Genomic DNA, 20,226 nt, shown 5'->3' with positions numbered 1-20,226 from the left:
ATAGCCATGTGTCTGCAATACATGAATGCATTTTTGTTACTTCTTTCTTTTTGTTTCTTTTTATCCCACAAGGAAAATTTTGGTTTTTTTTTCCCCCACCAAAGGACTGTACTTAAATTAAAGGATTGCTTACAGGGCCTAAGAATGGTATTGCTTTGTGCGTGTGTACATATAAACATGTATATAAATAATTGAATCTACCATCCTATTTTCCTGGTCTGTATTTTGGTTCAGCCTTGCTCTCTGGCTTGTGGTACGATGGTACCTTCCTCCTGGCATAGCAAAGACACTCATTACATTTTGAGCAGGAGAAAATAATAGCACATCATGAAGCAGTAGCATCTGGTATACTCTATCAGCAAATGCCAAAGGAATGCTGTGTGCTGCTAATATATCTGATAGCCTTGAATGTTTTATAGGTTTGCTTAGTGTACAGTATTCCTGCCTTTCACTTCCTGTGACTGTACTGCCCAATTGTCACATGTCCTTCCATCATAGAATCATCAAGGTTGGAAGAGACCTTTGAGATCATCGAATCCAACCCATGACCACAACTGTAACCCCATATCCACTAAATCACATCACTCAGCACCAGATCCTAATGCCTCTTAGACACCTCCAGGAATAGTGACTTCCCCACATCCCAGGGCAACCCATTCCAATGCCTGATCATCCTAACAATGAAAAAAACCCTTCTAATAGCTAATCTGAGTCTCCTCTGTCTCAGCTCTAGGCCTCTTGTCCTCTGTAGGCAGAGCAGAAGAGACCAGTCCCCACTTCACTGCAATCTCATTTCAAGCAGCTGTAGAAAGAAATGAGGTTCCCCCTGGGCCTGCACTTGAGACTAAACAATCCCAGGTCCCTCACCCATTCCTGTAAGACAAGTTTTCTAGATCTTTCTTGAGCCTGGCTGCCCTTCTCTGGACAGGCTCCAGCACCTCAGTGCCCTTTCTGAAGTGAGGGGCCCAGAACTGAAAGCAGTCCTCGAGGTGTGGCTTCACCAGTGCCCAGTGCAGTGGGACAATCGCTGCCACACTCTTCTCACTGGCTGCACTATTCTTGCTACAGGCCAGGATGCCATTGGCCTTCTTGGCCACCTGGGCACATTGCTGGCTCATATCGAGCTGGTTGTCCACCAGCATCCCACTCCTTCACAAAGGTAGATATATACACAGTAATTTCATTTTTTCTGTGTAATGTACATTTTCCAGGCTGTTGGAATTTCTGTTGGTTAACTGTCTCATCCTTTGATTAGAGATACTTTCTTCATGGTTGTTTTAAGTGACTTTGGGTTTTGCAGGTAAATAGGACCCCAAAACTCTCTATAGTAGTCTAAGGTATGTAGGTGGGTATAGAATATCTTCTGAGGAGCCTCTTAATGTTCTTGTTAGTGGGAACAGAATTTCCTACTGGTGAAATGCAAAGTCTTTCTTACCAGTGATACAGGATACACTTATTTTCCCACTCAAAGCTGATGTTGGCTGACAGTTCATTGTTAGAGTAGGTAAGAGTAGTTGGCTTAGGCATTCCTTTGTATCCATCTGTCTGGACCAAAAGCAGTGGCAGCTGCAAGAGCCTGCAGGCTGAGTTTCTATGGAAGTCACAGAGCAACTTTGCTGTGAATCCCAGTGAGATATGAGAAAACCTAGGGGTTTTAGGGGAATTCATTCCTGTACACAATTGTAGCATGCCACAGTAGGGTGGCCTGTGGCTTCTCTGGTTGTAATTTAAGCTTAGCAAGCTGAGTTACTCTAACTACACTGGTCATAGCTGCATGGAATTCTACTAAAAGTAGAGAAAAAGTCAATTTAAATACCTGAAGAGAGGAGTTGAATTAGGTTTCTTTAAATCAATATCTGTTCAGATCAAATTTTATTTTCTCCCTGCTTTCTTAATTCCATTGTGTGGATTATACTGATACAGTTTTGTTTTGCAAAGAAATGTTATACTTGGAAAAGAGTTGTCATAAACAGAACTCTTAATTTCTAAATGTTATAATGTCAAACAGTTATTTAAAAAATATAAACAAAACCATGAAAGAATGCAATTAAATGGCAGAAGTGATTTTTAAGAAACCCAGAAGACAAAGCAATAGCCTTTGAGATTTCCTGGCCTTTACTTTGCAGGATCTAAAAAGCAAACTCTCCTATCTGTATCTCAGCACTTTTATGATGCCTTTACAAGGAAAAGGGAGTTGGATGCAGGCCTTAGATCTTTTTGGGGATAGTGTTCTGTACCTTAAATTACAATCAGATGTATTTTACTTCAGTGAAGTTTTCAGCCTAAAATTGGTAAGAAGCCTAATTGTTTGACCAGTTTACTATTTATGTATAGCACTGTAGAGCAATATGTCAGTTATCCAGAGCTGACAACACATCACCCTTGAAAGATTTTTATTTTGTGTTTGGAAGAGTGTTTTTAAAAACCCATCTCTCTGTTCATTACATTAAAAAAAACTAAAAGGTGGTAGAGATTGCTATGGAGATTAGAAGTTATAGAAACTGTTCATTTTAATTCTTCTGAATGTAAAATTAGCAAAGAAGCTTGGATGTTTACAGGCTTCCAGTCCTTCAGAGTACTTACTAGCTCCACAGCATGGATAGGATTCTTGTGCCCTTTGGACTTAGATTGTCAACTAGAAAATCGTGCTATGATTTTGAAATCAGTCATGTATTTTTTAGACTGTGGAGAGTGTGGAGTAAGGAGAAATAAATACATATACTCTCAAGGTAGTCTTTAATCTATAGACTTATATTTTATAGTGATTAGAATGCCTAAAATGGTCTGACAACTGAAGTATGCAGGGTGAAAATAGAGCTGTTCTGTGATTCAAAGGCATTATCGTATGTATGAAAACTGAAAAATAAGACTGTCACTATTGCTTCTTTTGGAGTGTTATGGTGGTGGTGTTAAAGATAGGACTGGGAAGGTGTTTTATTTGTCAGACCCTCCTCAAAGTTGTTTCTCACTGTGCCTTAGACATTATCTCTGGCCTTAAATTTAACACTTACTACTCATGCTTGAAAATTGCTGTTTTTTACTGAGTTTGGAAAACAGTTAGTAAAATAAGTTTTAGAATTATAAAAACAAAACATGCAAAATTTGTTTAATTAGTGCAAGTCTAAGCCTTTGTTTAATCAGTAGATTAATGAAACTGTAGGGTATCTTTACATGGCTCCTGGAACATGTGGTTACGGTAACCATCTGCAATGCTAAATTCAAAATGGCATCCTTGTTCTTCATAAGGTTGAAATCAGCATTCACAATTTAGTAGACAAGTAGTGATTTGTGGAAGTTGATACTTAAACGTGGATTTTCTGAGCAAAGGAAAGTACTTTTGGAAGAAGGGGGCAAATAAAATACCCATGTGGAAACCTGAAAACCCCTAGGTTTTTTTCTGTAAAACCGTAACCAGTGGTACAAAGTCAGCATTTCCAAGGCCTTTATTGTAAACAAGGTTCTAATGTTTAAGTTAGGGATTTCATTTGTCTCCTAGCTGTGTATAGAGCCATTAGACTGGACTTTGGAATTAAGCAGCACAGTCTGATTGACTCTAGTACTCTAAAGGGGCATTTATAATACCTCACATTTTAAGATATGAACATTAGTCTTAGCTGCCATGGGAAAGTGTAGTCCGTGGAATGCAGATGTAAGGAGTTACATTTCATTTTGAAAGGCTGTGATGCTAGGCATATGCAGATTCTTTGTCATCTCTTTAATACCTTAATGGAAAGGCAGTATTTCCCAGAAGTTTTTATCTGTGCACGTGTATGACAAACGTGGGTTGGGAGAGACTTTACAGAAATAGCATGCTTCATGTGGTACCTAATATAAAATTAGTAACATACATTGATTTGTTTTGATGCTTGCAGGGATTCTTCCTGACAGTGTCACCAGAAGCAGTATTAAAAGTGGCTGCTCAGGCTTCTGCCAACAACAAGATCTTCAGCTTGAATCTTTCTGCACCATTTATTAGCCAGTTCTACAAAGAGCCGATGATGAAGGTCATGCCTTACGTGGATGTTCTTTTTGGAAATGAAACGGTGAGTCTTAAGAGAGTGATGGAAGTATTTGTGTCTCTTGCACTTAGAGGTTTGTGTCTCAGAGCCTGCTTCCCCAGGACATAGCCTCAGGCTGGGCCAGAGGAGGTTCAGGTTGGATATCAGGAAGAATTTCTTCCCTGAAAGGGTTGTCAAGAACGAACTGCCCAGGGAGGTGGTGGAGTCAGCATCCCTGGAGGTGTTCAAGAAAAGCCTGGACGTGGCAGATAGTGCTGCAGATCCAGTTGATGGGGTGATGGTCAGTCAAAGGTTAGACTTGATGATGTTGAAGGTCTTTTCCAACCTTGAGGATTCTGTAATTTGTGGTCCTTCTTTTTTTATAGAGGAAATCTGACCATGTGAGGTGTCACTAGAAACTTAAATCAGTGGTCACTGGACTGGGATGTTTCAGTAGATGCCAAAGATGTCACTTGACCTGTTAGAAGTTTACAATGTGCTCATTCTAGCAGGAAACACCAACACATTGGTGCTCTATAATAACTGTCCATGTGCATAATGTCCTCACCCTGAATTTTACTCTGCTGCAAGAAAACATATGAAGGGCTGCCACTGAGCTCCTGTGACTCGATTCCTTACCCACAGTGCTGCTATTAATAGCATTTTCTCTGATGAAGATGATTCTTTGTGGAGAAGTGGGAGGAGAAAATTAAGAAATAGAAAGTTGGTTTAAAAGGCTCTCATTGATTTTATGGTGGATGGACTGGCAGCCCATCAGAGGAAGGCTTATCTTAGCTGTGTAAGTTGGCAAACAAATTGCATGAAATTCTGCCCGGAAGTACATGCTAATAGACCAAATTAATTCAGACTTCCCTCATCATTTTTGATTTTTCTTCACTTTAGAAAGAGTTCTTAAATATTTATTAGTTTTCTCAGCAGGAAAAAGTTGAAAAAAGCCTTGAAATATGTGACACACCTAAATGAAATGTAGACAAATGTAGGTTTGTCACTAAAGGTAACTACAGGAGCACAGGAAAATGATGGAAAAGCAGTTTACTCCTGTGAGTACTTATTCCTGATTGTGACAAAGGGACTTGCACCAACACAAGTCAGTCTTTAAACTATTGTCCACATGTCCACATAGGGACTAGCGTTGTTATAGATACTTAAATACCTTATAGATATTAAAATACTTTAAAAAATTAAAATACTTATTTTTAAAACAAAGAAAATTGCAGTGTTTTTAAATGCATGGGCTAAGGGAAACCCTTTTAACTAAAGTGAACTGTACAGAAGAAGTGTTTTCCAGACATATTCTTGTTATTTCCAACTGTTACCTTTGTACATCTTTCTTGGTACAGGCCTCACAAAGATGGTTTTGAGTATTTTTATTAAATAGCAGTGTGATCTTGACACGAGATCCTGTCAGACTTCACAGATTATGTAATGCCAAGTCTAGATAATTTTAGAGTAGAAGAGCTTTACAGAAATTTCTGGGATTAAAACTTGAGGGTCTTTTATAAAAATATTGCTACACTGACCTATTAGGATAATTCAGATCAGAGTGGTTCATTAGGTGCTGTTTTTCATAGGTTGTTACTTTTTGTGCATTTGTGTATTTTATAAGCAGTAGCCAGTGATACAGGTGACACTCCCATTTCAGAAGTTTTATTCAGACTAGGTTGTTTTCCTCTGTCATTTCAGTTTGTTATGGTATTATTCACCTGCTGTCAAAAATATTGTGTAGTACTGTTGTGTTTGTTAAAGTTGAAAGACTCCCTGCATTTTCTGTATATAATTTCTGAAGCATTTTGGTGTGTTTCAGGATAAAAGAGTATTATTTAAAGTTAAGTGATCATCCTTAAACTTTGCAGTACAATCTATATAAATACTTCAGAGTACCAGCCTCTTTGTTGCTTACATTAGTCATGAAACCCTGGTCACTTTTTACTCTCAGCTTCCTGCTGGCTGTTGCTGCTTTGGAGTTGTTGAAATGCTGCTTGCAGTGGTTTATTGTCTTGCCTTTCTGTGTGACTTGAAGCCATGCTCTTGGCACGATGTACTTCTGGTTTTAAGTAGCTTCTGTGTCTTCTCATTGTCAGTATTTCTGCTCTCTGTGTATGGTTTTTGATAAAGAGTACTTGCAAAACTCAAAGCTCAGTCTGACATGTTCTGCGTTTGTAGCTTCCACCCTTCGTTTTGGTGCTTTTTCTTTCCTCCCGTATGAATTTCAGCTGCAAGCACATTCAGGATTTTTTTTTTTGTGTTTGTGTATATCTTGATAGGCCATGGACCACTTCAGCTTGCCAACACCAAGATTTTGTCCATTTGGTGTGATTTCCTTTTGCTTTATGCTACATTTTCCATCAGTGTAACTGCATAAGTTAACAAATAAGCAAGGCATACTAACTTGTGTGGTTGTTACTTCATTAGTACAAACAATATTCTTAGACACAATTTTATTCTTCCCTATATTTATCTTCACATTATAGTCCAATAAAATTATATTGTTAAGCACTGAGCTGTTTATTTTTTGAATAATACGAAAACATCCATGTGCAGCAAAATTCCAAATCGCTGCCATTCCTAAATTAAAAACAATTGGCAAAGTGATTTTAAATTACATCTTCTACTTAAAAATTTACATCTGAATAGAGATTGGTTATTTCAAGTTTCAGCCAGATGGTAATTAAAATGGGCAAGTTATAAACCTCTCAGAAAAAATATTCTAGTTTTGAATGTAAATGCCAACATACCCTTAACTGCAGTTTAGACACTGAATGCTGTGGTAGCAGCTCAGTATATGTATCAATTTCAGTGTATTAACGCAGTGACCACTGGTGTTTTGATAATTTATTTAAATCTCATTCATAACCTACCTAAGCATCTTGTCTTTGATTTTTTTGTATTTATTAACAGTACTTCATATAACAAATTTAGTACAGAACATTCAGAAAAGGAATAATTACATGGTCATTGCAGTTAACCAAGTAGGGCCATTCTGCAGTCATTATCTAGCAATACATGACTGAAGAACTTGATTATTGTCATTGCTTTTAATTTTTATTAAATTAAGGTTTTTTTAATAGTGTCATTTTGCAAATGGTTCTTAGCAGTAATACCTTCCAAGCTACCATAATCACTGGATAATTAACCTGCCAGGATTAAGCACACTCTACTTTGCCTCAGGATGCTTAACTCTCAAATAAGGTCAATTATCTCCTGATGATAACTGCTTTGTCACAAGTTGCTGCTTAATTCAGCTGTAAAAGCTCACCTTAGAATACATATTTTACAACTCAGAGTAACTTCCAGTAACAGGATGGTCAAAAGAGTAAAAGCTTTGAAAGCAACATCTTTACACAGAGTTGTAGAAAGTTTCCTAGCTATTCCTATTTCCTCAGCAGTTATTCTAGGCACGTAAAGGAGACTAAATTTGTATTTAGTAAATACAAATGTAAATTTCCTGGTTAGGGCTAAATGGTGACATATATTAAATACTTGACCCATCAAAGTCCATAATGGACACAGGAGTCTGAATTAATTTTCCAGTCACCCCAAAAGATGTGAGTTACAGTGGCATCTCCTCAGGGAAGGAGCTTCCTTGGGGGAACAGTCTGTATATATTTGCATGTGCACCTGGACAGCCATTTCTTCAGGATTTAAAGGAGACTGCAAGGCTTTCACACGATTGATCTTCGTATCTGGCACCAGTTCATGACTCAAAGGAATATTTGTTGATATTGATGTGGTGAAGATCTTCTGGGTTCTCTTGCTATGTGTAGGCAGGGCATCACTGAAAAAATTTAGAATTTAGAAACTTTAGGGTTATAGACACATTGAAGTTTTTGTCTGGTGCTTTACAACAAAAACAATAAACCAGTGATATAACTTGTGGCATTCAGTCTACTGCGATCTGTAGAGGTTGAGGAGGTTATGTAGAAGAGAAATAGTGAAATTTTTTTGAAATACAAAATAGTAAAGAAAACTAAGATAAGAATTATTCTTTAAAAATTTATATTCTTTAGTGTAAAGAGCTGTTACTTCTAAACACCCAGTCTCTGAACAAATTAATTACAGGATTATAAGCTGAAGTTTTGCAAAGACAGAGCATCTGTGAGCCCATTGGGAAATTGCTGCCTGTGTGACAGCAAATGTGCTGAAAAGAAAGCAGGTTGTGTCCAAGACTTGTACATTTTAAGAAGCAATGACAGTGAGTCATTGAGTGGTGGATCTAGAGTTAGAAATCCTGAGCTTTAAAGAGATAAATGCCTTTGGAATAAGATAGCAAATGGATCTTGTCATCATTTCCTCTTCACAATTATACTGGAATGGTACATTGTGCCTCCTTTGTTTAAAATATTTTCAATTGAGGTATCAAATACTAACAGAAAGATCCCTATAAATGTAGCGACCTTTAATAACCTTTTTAAGACCTTATAAAGGCAAGTCTCTTAAATGGTGATAAAAAACAGTTAATATAAAACTGAGGGGTTGGTGGGATTTTGGTGAGATTAGCAAACTCCTTCTTTTGAATTTACAGGCAGTCTGTAGTTTTGTGCTTGTTTTAGCTGAGGGAGGGAATGGAAATACTGATAAGTTTTCTGGCATAAACAGTGTTCAACACACTAGGATTTACACCTAAATGTCAGTTTCCAAACAAATTTGTCCATTCCCTTGCTGTAAACTCTCACTCCACATAATTTGATATGTTGCATTAAGATATGACACTGAGAACAACCTTCAGTTCCACCTGCAAATTTCCTCTGCTGCATTATCACCTGGGATCAGATGGATACCTGCAGGCTCAGGAATCTGCCCACAGCCCAGAAAAATCTTGAATGAGACATAATCACTTTCGTAAGATAAATAAGCTTCATGGTGATTCTCTTCAAACTTGTGTGCATTCATAATGGCATAACTGAAGTGATTTGAATTAACACATTGCAATTCCTACTGTTTCTAGACCTAGCACATAGCCTTCCACAAGCATGAGTGTTCTTTTGCACTGGTGAGTTGTCTGACTTCGAGGAAACAATTAAGAAGTAGGAGTCAGGAGAAAATCAGATGGCAGATGTAATTTGGTGTGGGGAAGAAGGGAAATACAGCTTGACTTTCAATAAATAATGGAAGAGAGACCAACATTTCAATCTGTTCTTCAGTATCACATGGGACTAAGTGAGGAACATGGCAGAGAATCACTGGTCATGCCATAAATATCACTAAGTTGATGTTTCTGTTTGAAGTATTTTCAAGTAAGCATTTATAATTGTTATTGAAAGGCAAATAATACATGTATTTGAAACAGAATGTCTTGAAGAGGCTCAATTTAGTACTGCTGACTTGCATGTATGTTATGTAAAGAGCCCTTAAGAAACATCTTCTTCTCGTCTTAATCGACCTGGTCTGTATTGAGAGGTTATTTTCAGTCACTGGTTGTTGGCAAGCTATCATCCTTAAGAATTCACCCTTTACCTTCTACATCTCTGTTCACTTGGAAATAAATTTTCAGAAACAGTCATCACCTTAAATGACATTAAGTTGGGTATTAGTGTTTTGCATTTCAGTTTGTATACTGATATTTCCTTTTTCATTGTGCTTTCAGTTCTCAGAAACTTGCCCCACAGGTGAGGGTAATTATCTTCAGTTCCTAGGCTGGGTGAGAGACTGAGGTTTGCACAGTTCCCTACAGGGAGTCTGTGGTTCAGTTAAAAATCGTAGTCAGATATTCTGACCCAGTTTATTAAATACACCTGGGAAAAAATTTTGTAAGGAGACATCTCATCTTCCCTTCTATTTTAACAGGTAGAGGTTTTTAAGGTCAGCTGCTGCTGGTGTTTGCTTTTCCAAACTGCTGTAAACAGATAGGATTTCTTTTTATAAATCTTACACTTAAGATTTGTGCAAAGTCTTTGGAGGGAGCCTGGGAATTAAAAATTGTAATTCTGAATGGGGGAAAAATAAATACTATTTTTATTTGATGTCTTTGTAGAATTTTGATGCCCTTTTTCTGTGGTAGATGTGTTTTCAATTATAGGACAGCTGTGGTGTTCTAATATTGTTCCTTAATTCATAGAATTAACTTTCTCAGTAGTGGAATATCTAATAAATTGTGGTCATCTGAAAAATGAGAGGGTCTCTAGCACAAGGAGGGTTGGTAATGTCAGTGGTGTGTTGTAAAGATGTGCTGTGGGAAGGATGCTGAAACAGCCCAAGGCTATTTCAGCTGCAGACACTGAATCTGCTGCTTCTTCTCTCCTCTTTTTTTTTTTCCTCCCATGTGAACTGCAGTGGCTCTCTAAGATAAAATGCTTTTAAATCATTTCCCAACCTTGCAGCCGTTTTTGATAAAAGCCCTGTTATCTGAAATGATATGAATCACTGTGGAGTTAACCATACCTTTTACAACAACATATTTTGTTGTGATTCATTCTGTCTCAATTAATCATCCTATTTATCTATATTGTCTCAGCTGCTGCACTGAAATTCATGAGTAATAAGCAAGTAATTATTTTAGTATGGTTTACCTAGTACATCTTGAATGAAAGGAAAATTGAGAGCCAAGTATTTAAATTTATATTTAGTGCTGCTTTCAGCTAATGTCTAGCTATTTAAGCAATTTAGGAAGCCTATCTCGAAAAATGTCTTTCTTGTTTCCTGTTATGGGAAACAAGCAGGTATTTAAAAGCAAAGCTTATACTTTCCAACAGACTTCATTTCTTAAAACTAAAAATATTTTCTGGTAGTCTCTCAGAATGCTTAGGGATATTTATCCTTCCTTATGCTATGCAGTGTTGAGATACTTTTAAGACTGTGAATACTGGAGAACACGCAGCACAAGACAGAATGTCCTTTGAGAGAGGAAAGCAGATTCCATGGTATTTCAGCAGCTTGTGTTTTACTGACAGTGATTGATAACCCTTTTCACTTTGTAGCACTTCCCAGAGCATCTCATAACACTTCATAAACATTAAAGCTCAGAATAAACCAATAAGGTGGGTGTGAAGACTTGACTGTTTTACAGGTGGACAATTGAAAGGTTATTTGCCCAAGGTCATACAGCAAGAGCAGAGCCAGGAACAAGCAAAATTGAATTCTAACTTTCTTCAGTTAAGTGTCCTGAAATGTGTTCAGCTGCTGAATACATCTTGGACAAAACTCACCTGTCTGGAGGAAAAAACCTGCAGAATCTGGCTTTCAGTTTTCACTATAATATTAACATATGTCTCTGAAAGCCTTTCAAAGGTGAACTATATATGCTTTTTAATACTCAGATCACTAGGGCAAAAATGTATAATATATAATATCTAATATATAATTTAAGAACTGCAAAAATAAGAGTATGAATAAAATTGAGTTACGCAGTTGGTACAAACAAGAAAAATAGAAGCTGAAATGTTCACAAAAGCTTCATTAAATCAGTGTAAATTCAGAACTTTTCAATTTCACAGAGATACTTGCAGATAACAATGCAGGTGAAAAATACATTACAATAGAGCTTTGTTTTCCAATCCAGCTAAGGTTAATTCGATGCCTCCACGTTTCAAGCCCTGTTTGGGGCAGATACAGCCACTTTCTGATTCAGAAGATTAGGTTATGCTAAAGTCTCTTATGGCAACATGTGCTGGAGATTCTCCCCCTGTTGTAGATAGTCCTTGCAGTGGATTGTAAGGCTGCAGAGCCATGTTGTCCCCATGGATAGCATCTAAGTGTGAGCTGATGCAGTCCGCTCTCACCCGCCCTTATCACATGATGTCATCTGCCCCTTCACTCAGATTAGCAATTTTATATCCAGAGCAAGAGTGAGTTCTGTGGGCCAGACTGCTGTTAATCACTGGGCTGGTCCAGCTTTCTCAAACAACACAATCAGTAGATCTGATTAGATGACAGGGTAATGCATGGTGGTACAAAGGACTTTGAAAGAGAAAGCATGATAACCTTGCTGTTTCATCAGATATAAGCAGCCAATGCTGTTAGAGTCTCCCAGGCAATACAGCAAAGAAACAATTATTGACTGACTTAAATGTTATTATGAATGAATAAGTTGTATATTAGCTGTAAATGTTCTTGGACAGAGGTTTTTTACATAAAAGAGACAGTTTTTACCTGAAGAGTATGTATTGATGCTTCCTGTGCTTATGAATTTCAGTCTGAGCAAAGGTTCTTGAAAGGGGAGAAAAGGGAAGGAAAGGATAGTTGAGAAGACAGTAGTAGGTCCATGCTGATGCTCAGAATCTTGAAAATGTGGTTTGAGGGTTTTGGAATACAATTGGCAATATCATTATTATGTTAACCTATTTTTCTGTACTATTGTGTAGCGCTATTTTTTTCAAAACTGCAGTTTCAGCCTTGTTCTTTCTCTCATGTTATCTTTCTCTGTCAACACCTTCCTTGCCTCTGTTTATATAGCTCATATAATATTTTTATTCCCTCAAGAGAGTTTCACATCTCATTATAAATCTATTAGCTAGTTTCATTTTTCTGGCTTGCTTCAACAAAGAGCAAAACTAGGCATTTGAACCTTCTCTTCTTTCCAATTAGCTATATAATCTTCTGTTACCAGAATTCTTTCTGTAGATTTTAGGAGAATAAATTTAATCCACTGATGTTTCCTTAAGATTATTGGAAAGTTGCTATGTATAAGTAAATTAATGAAGAGAGATTTTTCCTTCATGTGCTGACATAAACATTGAGGATATTTAGAATGGACTTATGCTAAACTATTACTGATTAAAATCTGTATTTTATTTTTTAATTATAATTTAGAATTTAGGCAATGACATTAAATTGAAAGCTAATTGTGCATCTATTATGAAGCATATGCAATGGGGCATAAATATATGTAAGGGTTGCAAAAATATTTTGCTAATTTTATTTTTTTTTCAGCGTTTTCCTAAAAGCAGGAAATAAGCTTGTAAAAGAAATAGCAAAAATATTTTGCAGCATACCTAATATATTTGAAAGATAGATAAAAGCATCCATGGTTTTCCCAAAGGCATTAATTGATCTCTAAAACCTTGCCTTATTTATAAACTTAAGCCACCCCATTTATAATAGCCTTTGGGTGATAATTTTGCAGCCACATCAAAGTGTGTCCTTAAGCTGTATTTGTAGGTTTAATGGTCATATTCTGACCTAAAAAACCATTTGTTTAAGTACTGACCCATCAGGGAAGAAATGTGGAGAAATTGCTTTGCTGTATAAGTCTTTTGTTCTAAGTTAACAGAACTTATCCATCCTAATCATTGCATTTGGGTTTTTTTTAGTTCTCCAGAGAAATGATCCATTAAATCTGTACTTTAATAAAACTACTGCTAATCCATATGTGATAAGTAACGTTGTCAAAATGTTGCTCTTTAAGTCCTCAGACCCTCCTTTGGCTCCTCATACTCTGTGTCAAAACCAGCAGCATATGCAATCACATCAGGGAAACAAGCGTCCACAAGTCAGTTTGCCTTCCCTGCTGAAGTGGTTTACAGGTGCAGAGCTTCCCTCTAAAGGACAGAATTGCAGCAGTTTCATGACTGGGACAGTAGAACTTTTGAGATGCATAAACCTGTATTTTTCTAGTTATGTTATGTTTCTAGTGGTGTAGAGGAGAACCCCCTACTCTGAACTTGAAATTCTATGAACAATTGTGTCCATCATGTTCAATTTATGTTATTCGAAGACTATAATTTCACAAGTAGGAAGTTTCTTTCCCCCACAGCTAAGGAGAAGGACTTCCTGTCCACGCTTGCAAAGGAACCGGCCTTCAGCATCTGCTTCTGGTCCCACCAAATGAGCTGGGCTGTGCTTTCAATAGGCAAAAACCTTTAGCATTGGAGAAACTCACCTGAAGGCAATGGCAAGGTGGTACACATTCCAGTGGAAGACCTTAGGATACCCAACCAGCCTGCCCTTTGTGGTACTTCTCAAGCTGTTTTGCTGTTGTCAAGGTATGGCCTTACTAGTTGAAGATGTCCCAGGTATTACTGGAATTAGGAATTTTATTTTAAATTTTTCTGATGCTGGAAACTCATGGATCTCAATTCAAGGGAAACTCCCTATCTTTATTGAGAACTTGAGAAATTCTGCATCTTCATCTTGCTGTTATTGTCCTGTGAGTCTAAGCCAGTCTGCAGGCACCAATCAACAGCACGTTCATTTCTCTTTGTCCATGGCTGCCCTTTTGTAGGATTCTGTTTTAGAGAATCTGAGACGCCAAGCTGTGGACAGTATTTCTGATCCCTGACAGGTAAGAGACCTGACAGGATTAGGTTCTCTTTAGGATCTCTTTTAATAAAGCATATTTCTGCTCCAGAAGTCCTCTGAGAAACCAGGGCATGTTTAACTTGTCTCTCAGACTGTTGACCTCTCCAGGGTGTGCAACAGTTCTTTAAATAAAAAAGAACTGGAATTTTCATGAGAAATTAAGTGGTAGCCATGAAATGTGTTGTTGTGGTAGTCCTGATTGCTCTGCAAGGAGGACCTCCCGGCAACTGAAAAAATATCTCAAATTTCAAGGAATGACAGGTATCCTTTACCATCAGTTTATCTGGTTTTTCTTAACTTCTTTTGAAACATGGACGGGCAGTCAGATGGTCTTAACACACAATATTTGCTGTATGTGTTATTTTGGAGCAGCTATGATTAACATGTCTTTTTCCTCTCATTGGAATTTCTACTAGAGCAGGAGAAATACATCTGTGAGTGGTCTTGGACAGATACCAGTTTCAGATAAATGGATCAGTCAATTTAAATTCTGCATATATAGTTGCCAAACACTATGCATTTGATTTGAACATCAAAGTAAATGCCAGATTTGGATGGAGCTGCATCTTGGTATATGTGAATTACGATAATGAGTCAAACTACTGAATCTCACTGCTCAAAAAAGAACACTCATCATCTGGAACCAAATTCCTTTCTTCTAGAATCTAAAGTCATGAAAAGAGCTGAAGTATATAGCCAGTTGTAACCCATCTCTGAACAAGCATTACCTGAGAGGTGGGTGGACAGGCTTCGGAGCATTCTAAAGTGTAAAATCATGGGAGGTTGGAGCCATCATTTAGACCCCATGAAAAGCCTGTGTTTCAGGAGCCCGTATTAGCTTTACTTGCAGATGAGTTTCTTTAATATTTCAAACAAGAACTCTGTCTCCCAGGATGAGTGGTGCATGTATGTATTTCAGGTGGAACAAGCTAAAATCAAAATCAAAGTGTTAAGGGTGTTAACATCATCTTCAGCAGTGTTCTTGAGATAATTTTTAAGTCTGCAAGGAAGTGACAACATAACCTATCCCAAAGTTATCTTCTCATTTATGGTAAACAGATATCAATTATTTTAGGGGAGAGTCTTCATTGTAACAGACTTTCTTCAGGCCATAGGGCCTGTATGAATTTTGTACCTCTTCCATCAGAGTTGGTTTTTTAAGGAACTTAAATGTCAGTTATCACTTTTTAGCCATGCTTAACCTCTGCTACTGTTAAACAAGTTTCTCTTCATTTTTACTTGGATTTGAAAAATGCATTGTGTAAAATATTGCAGCATAAATTAAGAAGTTACCTGCTTTGGAGGACATCTGCATAGATTTAGTGGGAATAGAGCAGGTAATAGATTACTGAACAATGTTATTAGACCAGAAAAATGTTTAATTCAGGAGTATGCTATAGAGACTTTCTGTCTTGTGGATACTGTTCAAGATAACAACTTTTAGAATTGTGTTTCATGTAATGAAACACAAAGCAAACCCCCTAATTTCTGTATTTTACAATCTTGCACATTCAACAATAATGTAATAATTTTGAGTGTTAGGTGGGTGCAGAGAATTGGATAACTTATATATATGTAGAAATATTTCAAATTAGTTTTTTATTAGATTTGAAAAATATTTTCAGTGCTACTTTTTTTTTTGTTAGTAAGATCTTCTGCAATAAATCCTTTTTCAGGATTACAAGGAAGAAAAATTATTCTTCATGTAAATAAATTTCACAAAAGGAGATTTGAAATATATCCAATTCATCCTGAAAACTATTTGAAATGTAACTAATTTTGTCTATGCTAAGCTGCCCAAACCCTGTTACTAATTTAAATTGACATCGGACTAAGTTGCAATGCTTACATTTTCATAACATTTCCTTAACGGCTTCTTTTTCTTATACATTTCTTGCATTTCATTTTGCTAGAATCATACCCAGCCACAGCCTAGGGTGCAAATTTTGTATAACTCTGCAATGTTTTCCTATTTAAATTCCACGTTTTCAAACAGTTGTGTGAATCCTATGTTGCCCGTCTCAGCTATGAGGAAAGCATACCCAGGTCTTTGATAGCTCTTATCACTGAGTCTGAGTTGCTGCTGTCTCCCAGGAGCCAGCTCCAAACCACCCCAACTTCCCCTCTTGCTGTCATAAACTGACCTGCAGAAGCCCTTCCCATGTTCCCAGGAAGCTCTCTGCAAGTATGAAATGTCTCCTTCCTGTTACCCTGGCTGGAGCCACAGGCGTGCAGTGTTCAGCCTGCCCCAGTGCCCGTGGTCCCTGGGTGACTGTACCTGGAAGATTGGCAGTGGTGTCCAGGGCAGATCCCCAGCTTGGGGCAGGGCACACACAATTCACTGCCTGCCCATGGAGGCCTCCAGGGTATTAAGCCTTACATAGGAGTTTGCCATTTGTCAGTAAGAGATCATGAGATAACCGTAGAAGATTCCTGAAACATTTTTCCCTGAGCCTCATACAACTTCCTGGCTTTGCAGAGAAAGGCCCGTGAGAAACTGTATCAATAAAATTTTTAAAACCTCTAAAATGGTTTTCATCTGAAACATATCTTATACAGACTAGATGATGGGTTGGCATGTAAAAATGGGGTTTGTAGATCCTTTTCTAAGGCATCTTGCATTACTGTCTTGTTAACTCTTTGAATTATGTGTCCATCCCAAGACAGCTTTTCTAAGAGACCATCGTGTGTTCTTTTTTTTCTTGCCTATCTCCCATCCTTATTATTACAGCAATTAACTTTATAGTTGACTTTTGCAGCTCTATACGCTGTGCAAAACAGAGTGAGGCATGCCTCGTCCTGAGAAACTTACATTTTAAACAGAGATAAAGAAAATTAATAAAGAGAAGTAATGACCAGAGAGAGGTGAAATCTCATAGCACTGATGATACACTTGTTCAGTGCCATTACAAAATGTAGCTAAGGTTTTTGCCCCATAATCTCATATCTCAATTTTTAAAATAAATGCAGTGAATGGAAAAGAAAAAAAGTAATGATGCTGTGTGCTGAAGTTGGATATACAAGTCCCTTTATATGGTTATTTTAGGAATTCTCTTATTCTCTTCCATGGTGGTTTGGTTGGTTTGTTGTTTTTTTTTTTTTTTTTTGTTTTTTTTGCTTTCAGCCTTAAATATCATGCAGAATTAAAGCAGTTCATGATCAGTTAAAATTTCAAATATTTAAGACAGCAGTTTTTAAGATTAACTGTTTTCCATTTACTGACTGTTACTTGGAACCAAAAGAATCTTGTATTTTTGTAAGCATAGTAAGCTGCACTGTTTTTCTTTAAACTTGAGGGTATGAATTATATTCCTATAATGACAGCTGCAGGGTGGAATGTTTTAACACACTGGAGTGAGATATATCTTGGACACATTCTTGGTACCTTAAGTTCAACATGCTCCATATGGTGCCACTGAGCCAGTGATTTTGAAGAAAACAGTTAAAGACTGCTGAAACAGCGTAAAATACAAATTAGTCTTTGCTATATAAGTAAAAAAAAAATCACTGTCAATCTTTTCAGCTTTCTGCATGAGTACTTCCAGCAACTTTCAGTAGTAGTCCCTATGTTTTAAAACAACTGTTGAATTCTAGCAGAACAGAGTGAAAGCTTTTGGGCTAAGAATACATTAACTGAATTATGCCTAACTCTTATGCAGGGGAGCAAAGGGAAAGGAGACTGGGCTTCCCTGCATTTCCACATTAGCTTTAATGCGATAGCAGGGTTTGTGAGATGCAAGATCTGTGAGAAGTAGCTGGCTCTTTGTTAAGTTGGTCCTCTGTCAGCGCAAGAGCACCATGAAGGAGCTGTGTGTTGGGGAGGTGTCTCAGTCCTACTGTTGAGAGTGCTAATGATGCGAGGCTGTAGTAAAACTGCAGAATAACTATTGTTGCTACTAAATATTTTAGTGTTTGGGGAAGTAAATTAGCTGAGAATTACATTTTCAGCACATTGGACTTTTTTCATTTATGTTTTCATTTGTGGTATCAAGACAAGCAGGAGTTAATGTATGAGTTACTTGCTTGTCTATCTTTTACCTTAATTTATTTAATTTTTTTTCTATATCAGCCTAACCCTCAGTTTTCTGAATTTATATTCAAGCTGTGGATTGCAAAATTCTTACAGCATACTTGCAGTTCTTAATACTGAAGTTATCGGTTCATACCCTGATTTTTACTGATATTGACTTGATGTAAATTTTCATCCTGGATGATGATGATTGTTATTATTATTGTTGTTGTTGTTTATTATTAGTAGTGTTGTTGTTATCATCATCATTATGGCTTTTTAAAAGCATCATACATGAATTCCAAAGAAAAGACCAAGGATTACACAACAATGCAAAAATTATTCTTCTCATGTGGTATAAACCTTAAATTGTTTTGTATCGGTGTTGACTCATAAGAACAGATTTCCAAATGTAACAGAGCATGAGACCAACAGCCACAGTGTACCAGCCTGTTAACCTGTGCTTGTGTACCTCCTGTATCAGCAAAACAGCACAATGAAGGGAGAGCACCACTGGTAAATGAAGCCTGTGAGGGGGTGATTTGCAGTTATATTAGTGTGAAGTTGCACATTACAGCCAGAGTTGATCTAAGAATTTACTGCGGGAGGAATATGGAAATCTTGCTCCCTGTTGTCCCTTTCTGGACTTGTAGCTTCTATCTCAGGTTCGCTCTGTACAGTGCAGCTAAGGCAGCAGAGGCATGGCGGATATTTTTAAGAAAAGAGGATGTGGCTACATGATTTTTTTGATTAGGGATGTAGTTAATTAGAGACAGTCCATCTAAAAGTAAGAAATAAAAAACCAGTCCTTGAGCTTCTTTCCCAGAGATAAATTGTTACGGTCTATAATATCATGAGGCAAGGACTGATAACTACTGTTTCAATGATCCCATGTTAGAGCTGCCTGCACTGTTCTAGTCCTTCTAGATATAATTAGGTGAAGTCATTGTGAATAGTTTGTGTACAAATTTCCATCTTTGAAAATAGCCCAAATGTCAAATTTCAAATGATAATTGCTTATGACATTTGGTAAACCCTTTGGGATACAGCCAGTGAGTATCTATGGTAAGGGACCTAGTTGTCAAAGGATTCATAAATAAAGTTCTTGTACACTCAGAAAATATATTCAGAGCATGTAAGGTTATGATACAGTAAATATCATAGCAAACAGAGGTCAAATATCTGCTTTAAGTGAAAAACAGGATTTAATATTGGCATTAGAGATGACCAGAACATCAATGGTGCATTAAAGTGGATGCTTTCTCATCATGCATAAAATTAGCACCTTTTCTCATTTTTTCTTGCAGCAGCAGGATTCTCTAGTTTAAAAGGGTGTCTGTTGATGTTTGTCCAGTCACTGGGCATACATTGGTATATGTTCTGTAAAAGACTCATTCAGCTGTACTTCCCTCATCACTGATAGCTGGCTGGCCCTTCCAGTCTCCATGGCCATCCTAATCCATTTGATATGATACAGCTGTTGCAGAACACTGTTCTCTTTGTTTCTGGACCATAAGACTTCCAAGCCATACATGTAATGTAAGCCAAGGAGATGGTCCCAAGGGATCCACTTGACCTATCAGAGCCTGCCTTCATTGTGTGCCATGGGCAGACCAGCAGAGTTACAGTCCTGCTCTAAACTGGAAGACAACTGTGCTTCCTTTCTCTGAGTATCAGTTCATTGTCACTATGTGTGAGAAGCTTGTGTTAAGCTATGTGTTAATCTTGTGCTTCGCTGTTCCAAAACAAGTTTGTGTATGAAAGACATAACAATGGTGTTGTATTGCTCTGCTGGGACAAAACGAGGACCTTCTTATGTCAAACATTCTTTATGTTGAAGAGCAGAACATAAAAGGGGGACCAAAGCCTTTTTCTGCACATTACTGCTGTTTGCTGAAGGAGGCAGGGTCCAGCCTGTCTTTTACATTCCACATCTCAGCCGTTGGTGGATAATTTGTGGAGAGG

At 37.4% G+C, this 20,226-nt stretch overlaps 1 protein-coding gene across 2 annotated transcripts in view; it reads left to right on the top strand.

The window, feature by feature from the left end:
* Nucleotides 1-20,226, top strand: part of ADK (adenosine kinase) — a 271,173-nt gene that overhangs the window by 188,543 nt on the left and 62,404 nt on the right. For both annotated transcript variants that reach the window (XM_038141147.1, XM_038141148.1), the window contains exon 7: nucleotides 3,873-4,043. In XM_038141147.1, coding sequence (XP_037997075.1) covers nucleotides 3,873-4,043 — 171 coding nt within the window. The remainder of the gene's footprint in view (nucleotides 1-3,872; nucleotides 4,044-20,226) is intronic.

Source organism: Motacilla alba, chromosome 6, assembly GCF_015832195.1.
Source record: "Motacilla alba alba isolate MOTALB_02 chromosome 6, Motacilla_alba_V1.0_pri, whole genome shotgun sequence".
In the NCBI taxonomy this organism is placed as follows: Eukaryota; Metazoa; Chordata; class Aves; order Passeriformes; family Motacillidae; genus Motacilla; species Motacilla alba.
The sequence above is the reverse complement of the archived record's forward strand: the minus strand, read 5'-3'. Positions and strand labels throughout refer to the sequence as shown.